The sequence below is a fragment of the Asterias amurensis genome, chromosome 22, assembly GCF_032118995.1.
Source record: "Asterias amurensis chromosome 22, ASM3211899v1".
Lineage (NCBI taxonomy): Eukaryota > Metazoa > Echinodermata > Asteroidea > Forcipulatida > Asteriidae > Asterias > Asterias amurensis.
The window spans coordinates 1016988-1034125 of NC_092669.1; the positions used below are offsets into that span (position 1 = coordinate 1016988).

A 17138-nucleotide genomic window follows, 5' to 3' on the forward strand; every position below is an offset into this window, starting at 1 on the left:
TGAACTGTAGAGGGGGCTGTTTAATGCCAAACGGAGAATTCTTATCCTCGCGCTGCCGCTGCTGGGTGATTTGATTTGAAAGCAGAAAATAACCCGAAGTTCTTGATAATTAGAAGGGTATGTTCTTTTGCTTTTTTGGTAACAATGAAGTGTGTACGTTTCACAGTCTGTTGTAGGCAATATTTGATAATATTTTCGTCTCGTTTATAAAGCTAAACTATTTTCTGAGACGCTTTTGTTCTGGACTTTTCGTTCGTGTGCAGCAGCCAGCCAACTCTCGTCCGTTGGGATTGGTAACTGAATAATAATACTGAACCGCCAACTCGACATCACGTTTACGTCTTTGTCTTACTCGACGGGTGAGACAACTCGACCGATCCAGAGGTAGAGTTAGACAACTCGACACAGTCATATCAGTGACCTCTACTTCTAGTAACTATAAGGCTCCCCTGTGAGTGTGAGCCAAGTAATATAGGGGTCACATATTTAGGGCTTTTTTAACGCTATACGTTTTTCAAATCAGCGTTGATGTGTGAAAGTTTTCGACCGTTAGCCAGCCAGAACTGAAGTTTCCTGTGTACTGTACACCTAAATTATTCCCCATCCTACTCAATATACATTCATAATGCTTGTATTTCCCTTTTGTTGAGTTACGTTCAATATTTTCTTCAAAAAAGACAATTTCTACTAGCGTGATGCTGAAGTCAAGTGACAAATTTATAGCATTTTTCGTGAATTTGTTTTGACATTTTTTTGTATTACAGATATGGATTCTCAAGAGAAGACATGTGACCCACATGCACATGGAGCAACCTACTTGGAAGAAATGGAACTGGAAAAACCTCAAATAACCCACACAGCCTTCCCGGTTGAGTCTGAGCTAAGAAAGCACCAAACAGTCCTCACCGAAGAGAAACCATTAATTTGTGATATTTGTGGAAAGATCTTCTCTCTCAAAGAGTCGCTGAAAGATCATCAACGGGTCCACACTGGAGAATTCTTTTTCAATGAACCTAAATTGGAAGCTCATGATGGTGTTGGTACCAAAGAGAAACCATTTGTTAGCGACATTTGTAAAAAAGCTCTTGTTCGAAAAAAACCTCTTGTTCGAAAAAAACCTCTTAAGACACACTGGCTGAGAAGTCACAAAGGAGAGAAACAACTTGACTGTGAAATTTGTGGAAAAGTGTTTGCTCAAAAAGGTGCTTTAAATAGGCACATGCGAGTTCACACTGGAGAGAAACCATTTGCTTGTGAAATTTGTGGAAAAGCATTTGCTGAAAAAGGTGTTCTAAGATCACACATGCGAGTTCACACTGGAGAGAAACCTTTTGCTTGTGACATTTGTGGAAAAGCATTTGCTTTAAAGAGAGTTCTAAAGGTACACCAGCAAGTCCACACTAAAGAGAGACCATTTGTTTGTGACATTTGTGGAAAAGCGTTTGCTCAAAAAGGCGTTCTAAATAGGCACAGGGGTGTTAACACTGGAGAGAAACCATTTGGTTGTCAGAAACCTTTTGTTTGTGACAGTTGTGGAAAAGCATTTGATAAAAAATGCCGCCTGAAAGTACACATGCGAGTTCACACTGGAGAGAAACCATTTGTTTGTGACATTTGTGGAAAAGCATTTGATAAAAAATGCCGCCTGAAAGTACACATGCGAGTTCACACTGGAGAGAAACCATTTGTTTGCAACATTTGCGGAAAAGCCTTTGCTTTAATATACGGTCTAAATGTACACACACGACTTCACACTGGAGATAAGCCTTTTATTTGTGACATCTGTGGGAAAGCATTTGCTGTAAATGGGGTTTTAAAGGCACACCAGCAGCAAGTCCACAATAGAGAGAGACCATTTGTTTGCGACATTTGTGGAAAAGCATTTGTTAATGAGAATCACCTTACCAAACACCACCAAACTCACCCTAAAGAGAAACCACTGGTTTGTGATCTTTGTGGAAAAGCATTTACCCTAAGAAAAAATCTTACGGAACATCACAAAATCCACACTGTAGAGAAACCATTTGTTTGTGACGTTTGTGGAAAAGCGTTTACTTGTAAGCGTTATCTTAAGACACATCACCAAATGCACACTCTAGAGAAACCATTTGTTTGTGACATTTGTGGAAAAGCATATTTTTTTAAACGCTTGTTTAAGAGACACCAACAAGTCCACAGTGGAGAACAGCCATATGTTTGTGAAATTTGTGGCAAAGCATTTACTTATATAGATTATCTTAATGGACATAAAAAAACTCACACTGTAGAGAGGTCATTTGTTTGTGACATTTGTGGAAAAGCATATACTTGTAAGCGTTATTTAACCGAACATTACAGATCTCACACTTTAGAGAAACCTTTTATTTGTCACATTTGTGGAAAAACATTTGTTCAAAAGAGCAGTCTAAGTACTCATTGTAGAATCCACACTCGAAAGAAACCTTTTATTTGCGACATTTGTGGAAAAGAATTTTCTCATGAAGGGACTCTAACGACACACCAGCTAAACCACGCTTGAGAAAAACCTTTTGTTTGTGATAAATACAATCAATAAGTGGAAACAATAATATTGAACAAAATTTTATATAAAAACATTCCTTTATTTTACTCTCATCATTGTTCAATTTTTGAAATAAAAATGTTAAATTAAAAAAAACGCTGAGCAATTCGTGCATGTGGTTGATTACTCGCTACAATTTGAAAACAAATTTTGAGTAAAAAGCCGCGGGCCTACACTCATGGAGCTGCTCAAAGACAATGTACACTATTGTTGTGCTTAGCCTCTTTTGTGCTTTTAAAGACACTACTGGACACTATTGGTAATTGTCAAAGACCAGTCTTCTCATTGAGTGTATCTCAACATATACATAAAACAACAAACCTGTGAAAATTTGAGCTCAATTGTTGGTCGTCGAAGTTCGTGATAATAATGAAAGAAAAAACACCCTGGTCACACGATGTTGTGTGCTTTCATATGCTCGATCTCGAGACCTCAAATTCTGTATCTGAGGTCTTGAAATCAAATTGGTGTACTCGAAAACTACGTCACTTCAGAGGGAGCTGTTTCTCACAATATTTTATACCATCAAAAGCTCCCCATTACTCAATACCAAGTAAGGTTTTATTCTTATAATTATTTTGAGTAATGACCAATAGTGTTCACTGCCTTTAAGCAGAAAATACTGCGTAAAAAAATTCCTGCTTAGCCAAAATAAGCAAGATACCAGCCACTGATAGTACATTAGAGATATTATTTTAGCTGGTAACCTTATTCCAGAAGTCAACATTTTGCTGTGGTTAGCTATGAAATTGGGCCCAGATAGGAAGTTCTAGGGCCCAAAAGCCTGATAGCACAAAAGCTTGCTAAGCACAGGATATTATTGCTTAGCAAAAACAGGATATCAACCCAAACGTCATTCTGGCTGGTGCCTGACTCATTTTTTATATATATTTAAGACCACTCCGTTCACTTGTGTACATGTTAACTTTTTCTCAAAAGTTGTTTATACATAGCTGTGAAATTTTTGTACATTGATTAAGATTGGAAAATAAAAATTGCTCATTAATTTTGAGGCACAGTCAAGCAAGTTGTTATCGGCGTAGTTTTATTACCACCTGAGGGCTAAAGTAAGAACCAAATTTACATAGACCTTATCGCAAAAAACTCAATGTGTGCTTGTTAGGCATGGAATGACATGCCTGCCAGGGTCAATTTCATAGAGCTGCTTAAGCAAAAAAATGCTAAGCACGAAAATAGCTCGCTTATTTTACACATGTTACTAGCAACAATTTCATGCCATATACATTGCTTGTAACTGGTATTTAGCTGTTGTTAACTTAGCATAACAATTGAATGGAGTCTTGGCCGGTAATCTGATTTTACTAAGCAAGGATTTTTTTGCTTAAGCAAAATTTTGTGCTTCGGCAGCTGTATGAAATTTGGCCCCGGTAGCTAGCGTTCATGTTTGATCGCTAACCACACTAGCATACACCTCAAAGGGGCATTTGTGAAAAGGTCTATGGTGCAAAATTAGGAAAACAAACAGATTTTCAAAAGTTGTCATCGTTGATTTAATTGAAAACACCTTAAAATTTATTATGCACTATTCCATCAAGATCATAGCGCACTAGAAAGAAATTAACATGGAAAAGGGGAGTCTTAAAGATACTGGACACTATTTGTAATTGTCAAGTCTTCTCACTTGCTGTATCTCAACATATGCATAAAATAATAAACCTGTGAAAGTTTGGGTCAAAAATCGGTCATCAAAGTTGCGAGATAAAGATGAAAAAAAACACCCTTGTCACAGGAAGTTGTGTGCTTTATGCTTGATTTCAAGACCTCAAATTCTAAACCTGAGGTCTCGCAATCACATTCGTGGAAAATTATTTCTTTCTCAAAAACTAAGTAACTTCAGAGGGAGCCATTTCTCACAGTGTTTCAAACTATTAACCTCTCTCCATTACTCATAACGCAAGTAAGGTTTTATGCTAATAATTATTTTGAGTAAATACAGATAGTGTCCATGCCTTTAAAACAAAAAATTGAGGGGCTAAAATAAAACTAATTATGTGACTGTTGTTTACAAATTTGTAATATCTGGAGGTGCAGCAATCCTAGAGTAAGCCCCAAAGGTCCCCAAAACAGGGTGGTGTGTGTTGTAAAAAGAAAATTGTAACTCGGTGTTTTAGTCACCCCACGAAACAGACAACAGTTACCCCGCCTACTTGTTATTATTATTTTAATCTGAACTGTAGAGGGCGCTGTTTAATGCAAACCGGAGAATTCATCGGGATCATATTCTCGATGGGTGATTTGGAAGCAGAAAATAACCTGAAGTTCTTGATTTTTAGAAGGGTATGTTTTTTTGCTTTTTTGGTAACAATGAAGTGTGTACTTTTCACAGTCTGTTGTAGGCAACATTTGACAAATTTTGTTTCGTCTCGTTTATAAAACTACTCTGTTTTCAGAGACGGTTTTGTACTCGACTTGTTTTGTGTACCGCCGGCGTAACTCTCGTTCGTGACGTTTGGTTTACTCTTACTGGATGGGTTAGACAACTCGTCCGATCCAGTGTGAGACAACTCGACACAGTCATGTCAGTGACGTCCATCATGGCCTCCATTGATTTATGGTGAGACCATGGTTGGAGGGTGAGACAACTCGACAAACTGCCAACAAAGCATTAACTGTTTGACTAAATAATAATAAACGTTATCACACAAGCGCGAGTGGAAGGAAAAGTTTACGTATGGCGCCACCACTTTTTCATTCGAAATAAAATAATATAGTATCTAATTTACCTGATTGATATATCCCTTTTTGTAAAAATGAGTGAAAAGGTGGTGGCGCCATACAGAAAAGTTATCCGAGTGGAATACGAAAAAATATAGCGCTTCTGCGTCCCATATCCAACGAGGCCGAAGGCCGACTTGGATATGGGACGCAGATGCGCTATTTTTTCCGTATTTCCACAAGCGCACGTGTGATAACGTATTTATTTTCAAGCAAACTTGGCGCGTGACATAGAACACACAAGACGCATGGTAGGCCTAGTGATATTGGCGTCGCACTAAATACCGACAACTCACGACAACTCACGACAACAATTTTTAAATGCACTTTAACAGAATATTTGAACGAAATTCAACCGATAAATATGTGCACAAGAGTCACATGCATTTAAACCACTTTCAAACTGTTGAAAAAATTGTGTTTTTAACTGTAAAAAGGGTGTTTTTTACCCCTAATTTAGTAACGAACGGAAATATTCGCCATGTTGTCTTTCGACGTACTTGGACGATTCTATTACACCGCAGGGGCCAAAGTCATTTCTGAGGGCTGAGTTTTATTTTTTCGTTTTGGTTTTAGCTGCTGATTTTTTCTTTCTTGTTAGTAACTAAGCCGCCACTCTGGAATTTGAAGTTTAAAAGGGAAACTTAAATATAATAATATAGTTTTAAACTCCATGAAATACATTTTTAAAAAGGTAAATAATCATCTTGCATATTGTGTCACCCTGTGGTATAATAGAATCGTCCAAGTGCGTTGAAAGACAACATGGTGGATATTACCGTTCGTTACTAAATTCGGGTAAAAAAACACCTTTTTTACAATTAAAAATACAATTTTTTCAACAGTTTGAAAATGATTTGAGTGCATATGACTCTTGTGCATACATTTTACTGTTGACTTATGTTCAAATGTTGTGTTAAAGTGCATTTAAAAATTGTTGTCGTGAGGGGTCGTGAGGGGTCGTGAGTTGTCGGTATTTAGTACGACCCGATATTAGCCGTGCAATATAGGTTTTTATCACCACTCCATTCTGCCAATCTGATTAGAGGATTAGCGCGTACTTGAAGATAATAATTATTATACAGTTTGCTATCTATTGTCCATTGACATTGCTGTGGAACAGTACTTTCACGAACATGTCTGATGATTGATAGGAGCATCACTCAGCATGTCCACACTGGAGAGAAACGATCTCCATGGTTAGTGACATTTGTTTGTGCCAAAAGAAAGTTTAGTTTTAAACTTCAAACCTAGCTTCATTCAGTTCAGACACTAGAGCTGAAACAACTTTTGATTGTTGATTGGAAAAACTTTTGTGCATAAAATACACCCTTGCCTTAAATACCCGCCACCTGAGAGTCCAAACTGGAGAGAAACCATTTGTTTGTGACATTTGTGGGAAAGCATTTCTAAAATGAGCAACTTTAAAGAAGTCACCAAAGAAATCACACTGGAGAGAAACAATTGGTTTGTGACATTTGTGGAACAGATTTTTCAAGTGAAACCAGCCTTATTCGTCACATGAGAACCTAGTTGCGATAATGTAACCCTCCTCCCGACGGCCGGAAGGTCGGAGGCTAGAGCTGTCGGGAGGAGGGTTACGTTATCGCTAATGAGAACCCACACTTGAGAGAAACCATTTACTTGTGACACTTGTGGAAAAGCATTTTCTCATAAAAAAAGTTTAACTGACCAATGAGTCCACAGTTGAGAGACACCATTTATTTGCATGACATTTGTGGAAAATTGTTTTCTAAAAAGAGCAATTTAAGAAGTCACCAAAGAACCCACACTAGAGAAAAACCATTTGTTAGTGACATTTGTGGAACAAGTTTTCAAGTAAAACCAGCCTTATCTGCCACCTGAGAGTCAACACTGGAGAGAAACCATTTGCTTGTGACATTTGCGGAAAAGCCTCAGAAAAAAAAGTCTAACTAACTGTCACCGAGTCCACACTGGCATGACTGGAGAGAGATCATTTGTTTGTGACATTTGCCGGAAAGCCTTTTTACATAAGAACAGTCTTACTGACCATCACAGAGACCACACTGGAGACGAACCATTTGTTTGTGACATTTGCGGAAAAGCCTTTTCTCAGAAAAAAAGTCTAAACTAACTGTTACAGAGTCCACACTGGCATGACTGGAGAGAGATCATTTGTTTGTGACATTTGCGGGAAAGCCTTTTCACATAAGAACAGTCTTACTGACCATCACAGAGTCCACACTGGAGAACACCATTTGTTTGTGACATTTGCGGAAAAGCCTTTTCACATAAGAACAGTCTTACAGACCATCACAGAGTCCACACTGGAGAGAGACCATTTTGTTGTGACTTTTGTGGGAAAGTATTTCCTGTTAAATTCTCCCTTACTCGACACATGAGAACCCACACTGGAGAGAAACCATTTGTGTAAACTAGTAGTACGAAGGGCGTTGAGCGATGTGTAATTCGACTGCCTTGAGCAAGGCTTAAAGGGGCCCATGAGATTGTTTCTGTAAAGAACCCTTTTTTAAATACTGTCTATGGAGAAGCGTTTTTCTATGAGAACGTCTCTAGAGTGCCTATTTAATCAGCCTGTTCACCAGGACACTAGAATAAACCACTTACAAAGTATGTTGTTTGTGTCATAAGTGGAACAGGCGTTTATTTTGTATTTCAATTTAATTTTGATGATTACAGATTTGAATTTTCAGAAGACCATCGGCATATCCACACTGGAGAACAGAAGGATTGTTTGTGACATTTGCGAAGAAACTATTTCACAGCAGCATGAAATGGCAGACCATAAGCCTGTCCACACTGGAGAGAAACCATTTGTTTGTGACATTTGTGGGACAGATTTTTCACAGAAAACCAGCCTTATTCGTCACCTGAGAGTCCACACTGGAGAGAAACCATTTGCTTGTGACATTTGTGGGAAAGCCTTTTCTCATAAAAACATTCTAACGAACCATCACAGAGTCCACACTGGAGAGAAACCATTTGCTTGTGACATTTGTGGAACAGATTTGTCAAGTAAATCCAGCCTCATCTGCCACCTGAGAGTCCACACTGGAGAGAAACCATTTGCTTGTGACATTTGTGGAAAAGCCTTTTCTTACAAAAAAAGTCTAACTGGTCATCACAGAGTCCACACTGGTGAGAAAACCATATGTTTGTGACATTTGTGGAAAAGCCTATTCAAATAAGAACAGCCTTACTGACCATCACAGAGACCACACTGGGGAGAAACCTTATGTTTGTGACATTTGTGGAAAAGCCTGTTCAAATAAGAACAGTCTTACTGACCATCACAGAGTCCACACTGGAGAGAAACCATTTGTATGTGACATTTGCGGAAAAGCCTTTTCACATAAGAGCAGTCTTACTGACCATCACAGAGTCCACACTGGAGAGAAACCATTTTGTTGTGATTTTTGTGGGAAAGCATTGCCTGTGATATCCTCCCTTACTCGACACATGAGAGCCCACACTGGAGAGAAACCATTTGTTTGTGACACTTGTGGGGAAGCATTTCCACGCAAGAACAGTCTTACTGACCATCACAGTGTCCACACTGGAGAGAAACCATTTTGTTTTGACTTTTGTGGGAAAGCATTTCCTATTAAATCCTCCCTTACTCGACACATGAGAACCCACACTGGAGAGAAACCATTTGTGTAAACTAGTAGTACGAAGGGCGTTGAGCGATGTGACCGTGTATAAGGGACTGGCGTTGATTTAATTTGACTGCCTTGAGCGATGCTTAAAGTGACCATGAGCTTGTCACTGTAAAGAACCCTTTTTAAAATACTGTTTTTGGAGAAGCGTTTTTCTATGAGAGCGTCTCTAGAATGCCTATTTTATCAGCCTGTTCACCAGCACACTGGATATAACCACTTACAAAGTATGTTGTTTGTGACATAAGTGGAACAGGCATTTATTTTGTATTTCAATTTGATTTTGATGATTACAGATTTGAATTTTCAGAAGACCATCGGCATATCCACACTGGAAAACAGAAGGATTGTTTGTGACATTTGCGAAGAAACCTTTTGACAGCAGCATGAAATGGCAGACCATAAGCCTGTCCACACTGGAGAGAAACCATTTGCTTGTGACATTTGTGGGACAGATTTTTCAAGTAAAACCAGCCTCATCTGCCACCTGAGAGTCCACACTGGGGAGACACCATTTGTTTGTGACATTTGTGGGAAAGCATTTTCTAAAAAGAGCAATTTAAGTAGTCACCAAAGAAGTCACACTGGAGAGAAACCATTTGCTTGTGACATTTGCGGAAAATCGTTTTCTCAGAAATGCAGCCTAACTGACCATCACAGAGTCCACACTGGAGAAAAACCAATTATTTGTGACATTTGTGGGAAAGCATTTTCTAAAAAGAGCAATTTAAGCAGTCACCAAAGAAGTCACACTGGAGAGAAACCATTTGTTTGTGACGTTTGTGGAAAAGCCTATTCGACTAAACGTGGAATGAAAGACCATAAGCGTGTCCACACTGGAGAAAGACCATTTGTTTGTGGGATTTGTGGATTAGATTTTTCAAGTAAAAACACCCTGATTCGCCACATGAGAACCCACACGGGAAAGAAACCATTTGCTTGTGAAATTTGTGGGAAAGCCTTTTCTTATAAAAGTAGTCTAACGGACCATCACAGAGTCCACACTGGAGAAAAACCATTTGCTTGTGACAGTTGTGGAAAAGCCTTTTCTAACAAAAAAAGTCTAACTGATCATCACAGAGTCCACACTGGAGAGAAACTATTTGTTTGTGACATTTGTGGAACAGATTTTTCAAGGAACACCAGCCTTATTCGTCACCTGACAGGCCACACTGGAGAGAAACCATTTGCTTGTGACATTTGTGGGAAAACCTTTTCTCATAAAAACATTCTAATGAACCATTACAGAGTCCACACTGGAGAGAAACCATTTGCTTGTGACATTTGTGGAAAAGCCTTTTCTCACAAAAACAGTCTAACTTACCATCACAGAGTCCACACTGGAGAGAAACCATTTGTTTGTGACATCTGTGGGAAAGCATTTTCTCGAAAGGACTGTTTAAGTCTTCACCAGAGAATCCACTCTGGAGGAAAATCATTGTGAGTGACATTTGTGAGAAGTTTGCCAGCCGTCAGAGATTCCACACTGGTGAGAAACCATTTTGTTTGTGATATTTGCTGGAAATGGCTCACACAAACACACCCACAGGGACCTAGCCTTGCTCAAAACAGTCGCAATGTTCACTCTTAAAAAGACTCTCCTGTAAACCCACCCGTTTTTCTGTGCGTAGTGTGTGTAATCTAACCGCACGACACATCCGTATACACTGTTGTATCGCTCAATGCCCATCGTACGACTACTACTGTACACAAGTCATCTGCACTCGTACCACTTTCCCCAAGTGAATAGTGTACAAACGTAGGTGTCGTGACATGTCGTGTCGGTTGATGTGATTATACACACATTACGCACAGTATATGGGTGGGTTTTTACAGCGACGGTCTTTTTCGGAGTGAATAATTTGACTGCCTTGAGCAAGGCTTATAGGGACCGTGATTATGTCACTGAAGAGAACCCTTTTCTTAATACTATCTTTTGAGAACCGTTTTTCTATGAAAACTTCACTACAACGCCTATTTAATCAGCCTGTTCACCAGCACACTAGAATAAACCACTTACAAAGTATGTTTTGTGACATAATTGAACAGCCTTTTTATACAAACGACCCTTGACATAATCAGCGTACTCACGCTTGAAAACATCATTTTTATTTTATTTTATGATATTTATGTATGTATTGAAGGAATTTTGCCTCTGGACAAAAAAAAATAATTTTGGTTTTTACCCATATACAATGTATACACGATGTGTGTTATATCATTGAATACTCAGTACTTTCTTGAGCTCTGTGAAAATAATCACAGATATATTACATTGTACATGGGTGGGATTAGAACCCACGACTTTTGCAATTCTAAGCGTCTTATCAACTAGACCACCAAGATTGCCCCGCTAGATAGAGGCAGTTCAAATCCTGTATTTTTAGCATCGGGTACTGCCACGATTTTGTTATTTTAAATTGCTTGCAAATCCTGTCGAAGAGGTTTTTTTAACCACTGGCTCTTAGATATAAAGCATGAAGTGGTTAAAGGTTTAAGAGATAACTGGAATGCATTAAGGGGTAATTAAATTTCAGCCAACAACAGAAAACGCAAACCATCATCATATCATCATCTTGTAAAAACATTTATTTCAAAATTCTTTGTTCATTCTGAATACATCGTAAACAGAGTGATTTCACAGCTTGTGTTTGGGAGTGGCCATACAAAATAATAATAATAATAATAATAATAACAAGTTCTTATATAGCGCATTTCACAATAAACTGTATCAATGCGCTTTACATTAGTCCCCTGGTCATTGGGCCAATAAACATCCCTTTAATCTTTCTCAGCTCCCATTAGGGAGTATACAGCCCCGAGCTGCCGTGGCGCTCCGAAAGCTTTTCATTCACAATATCAACCTCTACCCTCGCAGGTACCCATTTATACCCCTGGGTGAAGAGAAGCAATTATAGTAAAGTATCTTGCTCAAGGACACAAGTGTCACGACCGGGATTCGAACCCACACTCGGGTGAATTAGCACCAGAACTTGAATTCGATGCTCTTAACCACTCGGCCATGACACTCTACAAAAACATACAAAAACAATCACTATAGAGTTTCTTTTACACTTACACTTACACTTACAATTCGATGGGAAATGGTAGGCTATGCCTTTAAATACCCCCATATCTTTCCAATGTCTATCTAGCTTGTTTTTGAAGGCATTTGTTGATTTTGCTCCAATCACATACTGTGGGAGTTTGTTCCATTGATTTATGACTCTCTGCGAAAAGTAGTCAGATCTGCACTTCAGTGACTTGTCTAGTCTTGGTTTGAACAGCTTCAAACTGTGTCCTCTTGTATCTGTCTGCACTAGTTGGCAGAAGCGGCTTGCTTGTGTCCTTTCAAATCCTTTCAGAATTTTGAATGTCTCACTTAGATCTCCTCGTTCTCTTCTCTGCTCTAGGCTGTACAAGTTGAGTGCATACAATCGGTCTTGGTATGTCAAGTGCTTGATTTGAGGCACAAGTTTGGTGGCTCTTCTTTGTACTTTTTCCAATAAGCGGATGTCCTTTTTCAAACTTGGGTTCCATGCCTGGACGCAATATTCAAGATGAGGTCTGATGTTTGTCTTATACAAGATAGTGAAGCTGTCTATGGTGATGTATTTGAAGGTTAAATTAAAAAAAAAAAAAATTATGCAAGTTCTCCCAAAACAAGGCGAAAGGCACTCCAGGTTAAGGGCTACAAGGAAGAAAACATAGAAATGTAGTAACTCAGTATAGCTGCAGGTAGGAATTGGTATTCCTCTTAAAAGATGGCAGATTATAGGATGAAGGGAAACATGCATCAGGCAAGGAGTTAAAATATGTACAGAACAGACAAAGCACAAAGCACATGACCAACAAAGACCTGAGACAAAACACACATCTTTCCATTATTGGTTTGGTCGCCATACACTCTAGTAAGAATGAAAATTAAAACAAGATTACATTCTGAGGATAACCTCCATGGTATGACTTAATGGTAAAAACAATTTGTGTGTTGCGGAAATAGACTTGGGTTGGGTCTTTTAACGTCTGTCGCAGTGATAGTGTTCCAACTCTATACACCTCTCTTAATATTTATGCATGATGTCATAATTCTTACCCAAACTGAGGCTATGGGCGCACTTCCCCCATCACTTGCAGTGGCTGCGCCCATCGCCTCGTTTTGAGTTAGCATTGTGACGTACCTCATGCATAAATATTAAGAGAGGCGTATTCTGAAAACTCCCTGCAATTCCCGCGGTATTCTCGCGAGACTGCTGGCCTGCGAGACTACTGCTCTCAGGACTACAGTCCCATTTAACGGGGAGTAGAAGTCCGCAACCAGCAGTTCGCGCGAGAACAGTGATCTCGGGAAAGCAACGCTACAACTCAACTATCTCATCGCGGAAAAGTACATGTAGATTTGCAACTGCATTTTCATAAGAAAACACACCGGAGAGAACATTTCTGGCATTTGTGAATACAACTTGGGAACACATTTTAGTTCAGCAGGATCTTTTATGACTTTCCCATGTTGGGATGATGTACAAAACAAATTGGTTTTCAAAATGTAATAATAATTCTCAATTATGAACAAGTGGCATTTAACTTGTATTTCAATTTGACTTTGATGATTACAGATTTGAATTCTCAGAAGACCATCAGCATGTCCGCACTGGCGAACAAAACTTTTGTTTGTGACATTTGCGGAAAAGCGTTTTCTCATAAAAGCAGCCTAACTGACCATCACAGAGTCCACACCGGAGAAAGACCATTTGTTTGTGACATTTGTGGAACAGACTTTTCAAGTAAAACCAGCCTTACCCGTCACCTGAGAGTCCACACTGGAGAGAAACCATTTGTTTGTGACATTTGCGGAAAAGCCTTTTCTCATAAAAACAATTTAACTGACCATCACAGAGTCCACACTGGAGAGACACCATTTGTTTGTGACATTTGTGGGAAAGTATTTCCTAAAAAGAGCAATTTAAGTAGTCACCAAAGAAGTCACACTGGAGAAAAACCATTCGCTTGTGACATTTGTGGAAAAGCGTTTTCTCATAAAAGCAGCCTAACTGACCATCACAGAGTCCACACTGGAGAAAGACCATTTGTTTGTGACATTTGTGGAACAGATGTTTCAAGTAAAACCAGCCTTATCCGCCACCTGAGAGTCCACACTGGAGAGAAACCATTTGCTTGTGACATTTGCGGAAAAGCCTTTTCTCATAAAAGCAGCCTAACTGAACATCACAGAGTCCACACCGGAGAAAGACCATTTGTTTGTGACATTTGTGGAACAGATTTTTCAAGTAAAACCAGCCTTATCCGCCACATGAGAGTCCATACTGGAGAGAAACCATTTGCTTGTGACATTTGTGGAATAGCCTTTTCTCATAAAAACAATTTAACTGACCATCACAGAGTCCACACTAGAGAGACACCATTTGTTTGTGACATTTGTGGGAAAGTATTTCCTAAAAAGAGCAATTTAAGTAGTCACCAAAGAAGTCACACTGGAGAAAAACCATTCGCTTGTGACATTTGCGGAAAAGCGTTTTCTCATAAAAGCAGCCTAACTGACCATCACAGAGTCCACAAAGGAGAGACACCATTTGTTTGTGACACTTGTGGGAAAGCATTTCCTAAAAAGAGCAATTTAAGTAGTCACCAAAGAAGTCACACTGGAGAGAAACCATTTGCTTGTGACATTTGCGGAAAAGCGTTTTCTCATAAACGCAGCCTAACTGACCATCTCAGAGCCCACACTGGAGAAAGACCATTTGTTTGTGACATTTGTGGAACAGATGTTTTAAGTAAAACCAGCCTTACCCGTCACCTGAGAGTCCACACTGGAGAGAAACCATTTGCTTGTGACATTTGTGGAAAAGTGTTTTCTCATAAAAGCAGCCTAACTGACCATCACAGAGTCCACACCGGAGAAAGACCATTTGTTTGTGACATTTGTGGAACAGATTTTTCAAGTAAAACCAGCCTTACCCGTCACCTGAGAGTCCACACTGGAGAGAAACGATTTGTTTGTGACATTTGCGGAAAAGCCTTTTCTCATAAAAACAGTTTAACTGACCATCACAGAGTCCACAAAGGAGAGAAACCATTTGTTTGTTACATTTGTGGGAAAGCGTTTTCTAGAAAAACCAATTTAAGAAGTCACCAGAGAAGTCACACTGGAGAGAAACATTTTGTGTCAGATGAAACCTTTCTGAAAGTCCCGTCAGAATGTAAATACTGATGATGAGGGGGCGAGAAACCATGTTTGCAGATTTTGCAGAGTGGCCTTCTCAAATAAAACCACTTTATTGGGAAAGACATGACACTCTTTTAGACCCAAAGAAACTTGGTGTTTGTCTGGTGTGCAATTTCTTCAAGTTGCTTTGGTCACTGACAGAAGCATCGCTCTTAAGGCCTGTGGTTTCTAGCCCTGCGGTTTCCTTTTGGCAAGCTCAACTATAATGCTCGGGGGTTCTCTCGACTTGTTAAAGACAGTGGACACTATTGGTAATTGTCAAAGACCAGTCTTCTTACTTGGTGTATCTAAACATATGCATAAAATAATAAACATGCAAAAATTTGAGCTTGATTGGTCGTCGGAGTTGCAAGATAAATATGAAAGAAAAAACACTTTAGTCACACATACATGTAGTTGTGTGCTTTCAGATGCTTGATTTCGAGACCTCAAGTTCTAAATCTGAGGTATCAAAATCAAATTTGTGGAAAATTATTTCTTTCTCGAAAACTACGTCACTTCAGAGGGAGCCGTTTCTCAGAATGTTTTATACTATCAACCTCTCCCCATTACTTGTTTCCAGGTCAGGTTTTATGCTAATAATATTTTGAGTATTTACCAATAGTGTCCACTGCCTTTAAGCACTTCCTGCGAATGCGAATGCAAAGTGAATGTTGACGTCACAAATTAGCAACGAATAAATCACAGCAGTTCAACTCTGCTCTACTCACTTGCGAATGTTGCTGCGAGAGGATGGTTGTGACATTAAATTCACATCAAATTCGCTTCGCATTTGCATGAAGTATGAACCGGGCATCAATCACTTCTCCTATGGTTAGAATTTCTTGTTGGTTTAGAATAATGAGTAAAGACCGATTTCCCGACCGGGCTCGAAAAAAGGGTTTCTAAAAGGATGTCATGCTGAAAAACCGAAGTTACTGTAAATAGATAAAGATCCATTTCAACAAGATCGTAGCAGATCCTTATTATGGAAAAAAAATGTACTTGTTAAATATTTTTTTGGGGAAAAGAACTCTCAAAAATTATTAAACTTGATTTGCATAATAAAATTCACTCCAAACATTGGGTAAAAATGATGAGAATGCTAGTCGCAACTCAAACCCAAGACCCATGTTGCCCGTGGTGATAACAAAAAATCAATCTGTAGAATTGTAGTGCTATTAGGTGAACATTATTATTGATATTGTGCTCTAGGAACTTCGCATTGTCTCAGAGCTTATTAGTTGTGTGTTTTGAGTATTGCTTTAAAATAGTATTTCCTCATTGGAACCTTCCAACTTTATTAAGTTTAATTATTTATGGACATTTCTATATATTTATTTATTTTATTGGACATTCATCTGCATTTTTGTTTTCTTTAGTCAGTGCTTTTTTTTATCCTTATTTTATGTATTTAAGTTTAATTATTTATGAACATTCTGTTTATTTATTTTATTGGACATTCATCTTGTTTTTTGTTTACATGGATTGGTATAAAGATGGTCATGACGGGTAACTCCCTTTGAAATATTTTTGTTTGAAAATTGCTATACTTTTTGAGAAATTAGTAAATCAATTAGTTTTGATCCCATGAGTCGAAAACTCGATGTTTGAAAACAGCAAAAATACTTGGGGCTTATTTCCACCACTTTTTCTGGTGATTGCAATGATATTTCTATAAGATATGTTTCACGTTATTTGTTAATTGATTTTAGTCTTTTATGTTCATTAGCCTAAGTTGGCTTTTATTAAGTTTGTTTAAGAAAATATTTCTAGAACTACATTTTCTATTAAATACTTCGTTACAACGGGAGAATTTTTGTACAACTTTGTTGTTTTCCAATTAGTTAGGCCTAGGATCACCTGTCTTGAGTCAAGTTAAAAACAACAAAAATCTCCCCCCCCCCCCTACTTCTAGAACTATTTCGGTTTCGTCCGGCTATCGTCTCCCGTAACT

At 38.6% G+C, this 17138-nt stretch overlaps 2 protein-coding genes and 1 pseudogene across 5 annotated transcripts; all 3 read left to right on the plus strand.

Annotated features, from left to right (window-relative positions):
* Window positions 1–29: 29 nt before the first annotated feature.
* On the plus strand, window positions 30–3567 carry LOC139953770 (uncharacterized). 3 transcript variants are annotated; one of them, XM_071953334.1, is made up of 3 exons: window positions 41–117; window positions 264–384; window positions 765–3567. In XM_071953334.1, the coding sequence occupies exon 3, from the start codon at window positions 767–769 to the stop codon at window positions 2516–2518; it is 1752 nt and encodes a 583-aa protein (XP_071809435.1). In that variant the 5' UTR covers window positions 41–117; window positions 264–384; window positions 765–766; the 3' UTR covers window positions 2519–3567. The 3 variants fall into 3 exon arrangements, with proteins under 3 accessions (XP_071809434.1, XP_071809435.1, XP_071809436.1); XM_071953333.1 differs by lacking the exon at window positions 264–384 and having other exon boundaries at window positions 30–117; XM_071953335.1 differs by lacking the exon at window positions 41–117 and having other exon boundaries at window positions 380–451.
* A 1229-nt stretch (window positions 3568–4796) lies between these two features.
* On the plus strand, window positions 4797–9221 carry LOC139953774 (uncharacterized; annotated as a pseudogene).
* A 38-nt stretch (window positions 9222–9259) lies between these two features.
* On the plus strand, window positions 9260–17069 carry LOC139953773 (uncharacterized). 2 transcript variants are annotated; one of them, XM_071953340.1, is made up of 2 exons: window positions 9260–10311; window positions 13624–17069. In XM_071953340.1, exons 1-2 carry the CDS (start codon window positions 9350–9352, stop codon window positions 15185–15187), a joined length of 2526 nt encoding a protein of 841 aa, XP_071809441.1. In that variant the 5' UTR covers window positions 9260–9349; the 3' UTR covers window positions 15188–17069. The 2 variants fall into 2 exon arrangements, with proteins under 2 accessions (XP_071809441.1, XP_071809440.1); XM_071953339.1 differs by having other exon boundaries at window positions 9260–10447; window positions 13575–13711.
* Window positions 17070–17138: the final 69 nt, after the last annotated feature.

Coding starts and splice junctions, on each gene's coding strand:
- LOC139953770 (XM_071953333.1), top strand. CDS start 767: ATGGATTCTCAAGAGAAGACATGTGACCCACATGCACATGGAGCAACC.
- LOC139953773 (XM_071953340.1), top strand. CDS start 9,350: ATGGCAGACCATAAGCCTGTCCACACTGGAGAGAAACCATTTGCTTGT. Junction 10,312..13,623: donor GTCCACACTGGAGAGAAACC/ATTTGTTTGTGA, acceptor GGCGAACAAAAC/TTTTGTTTGTGACATTTGCG.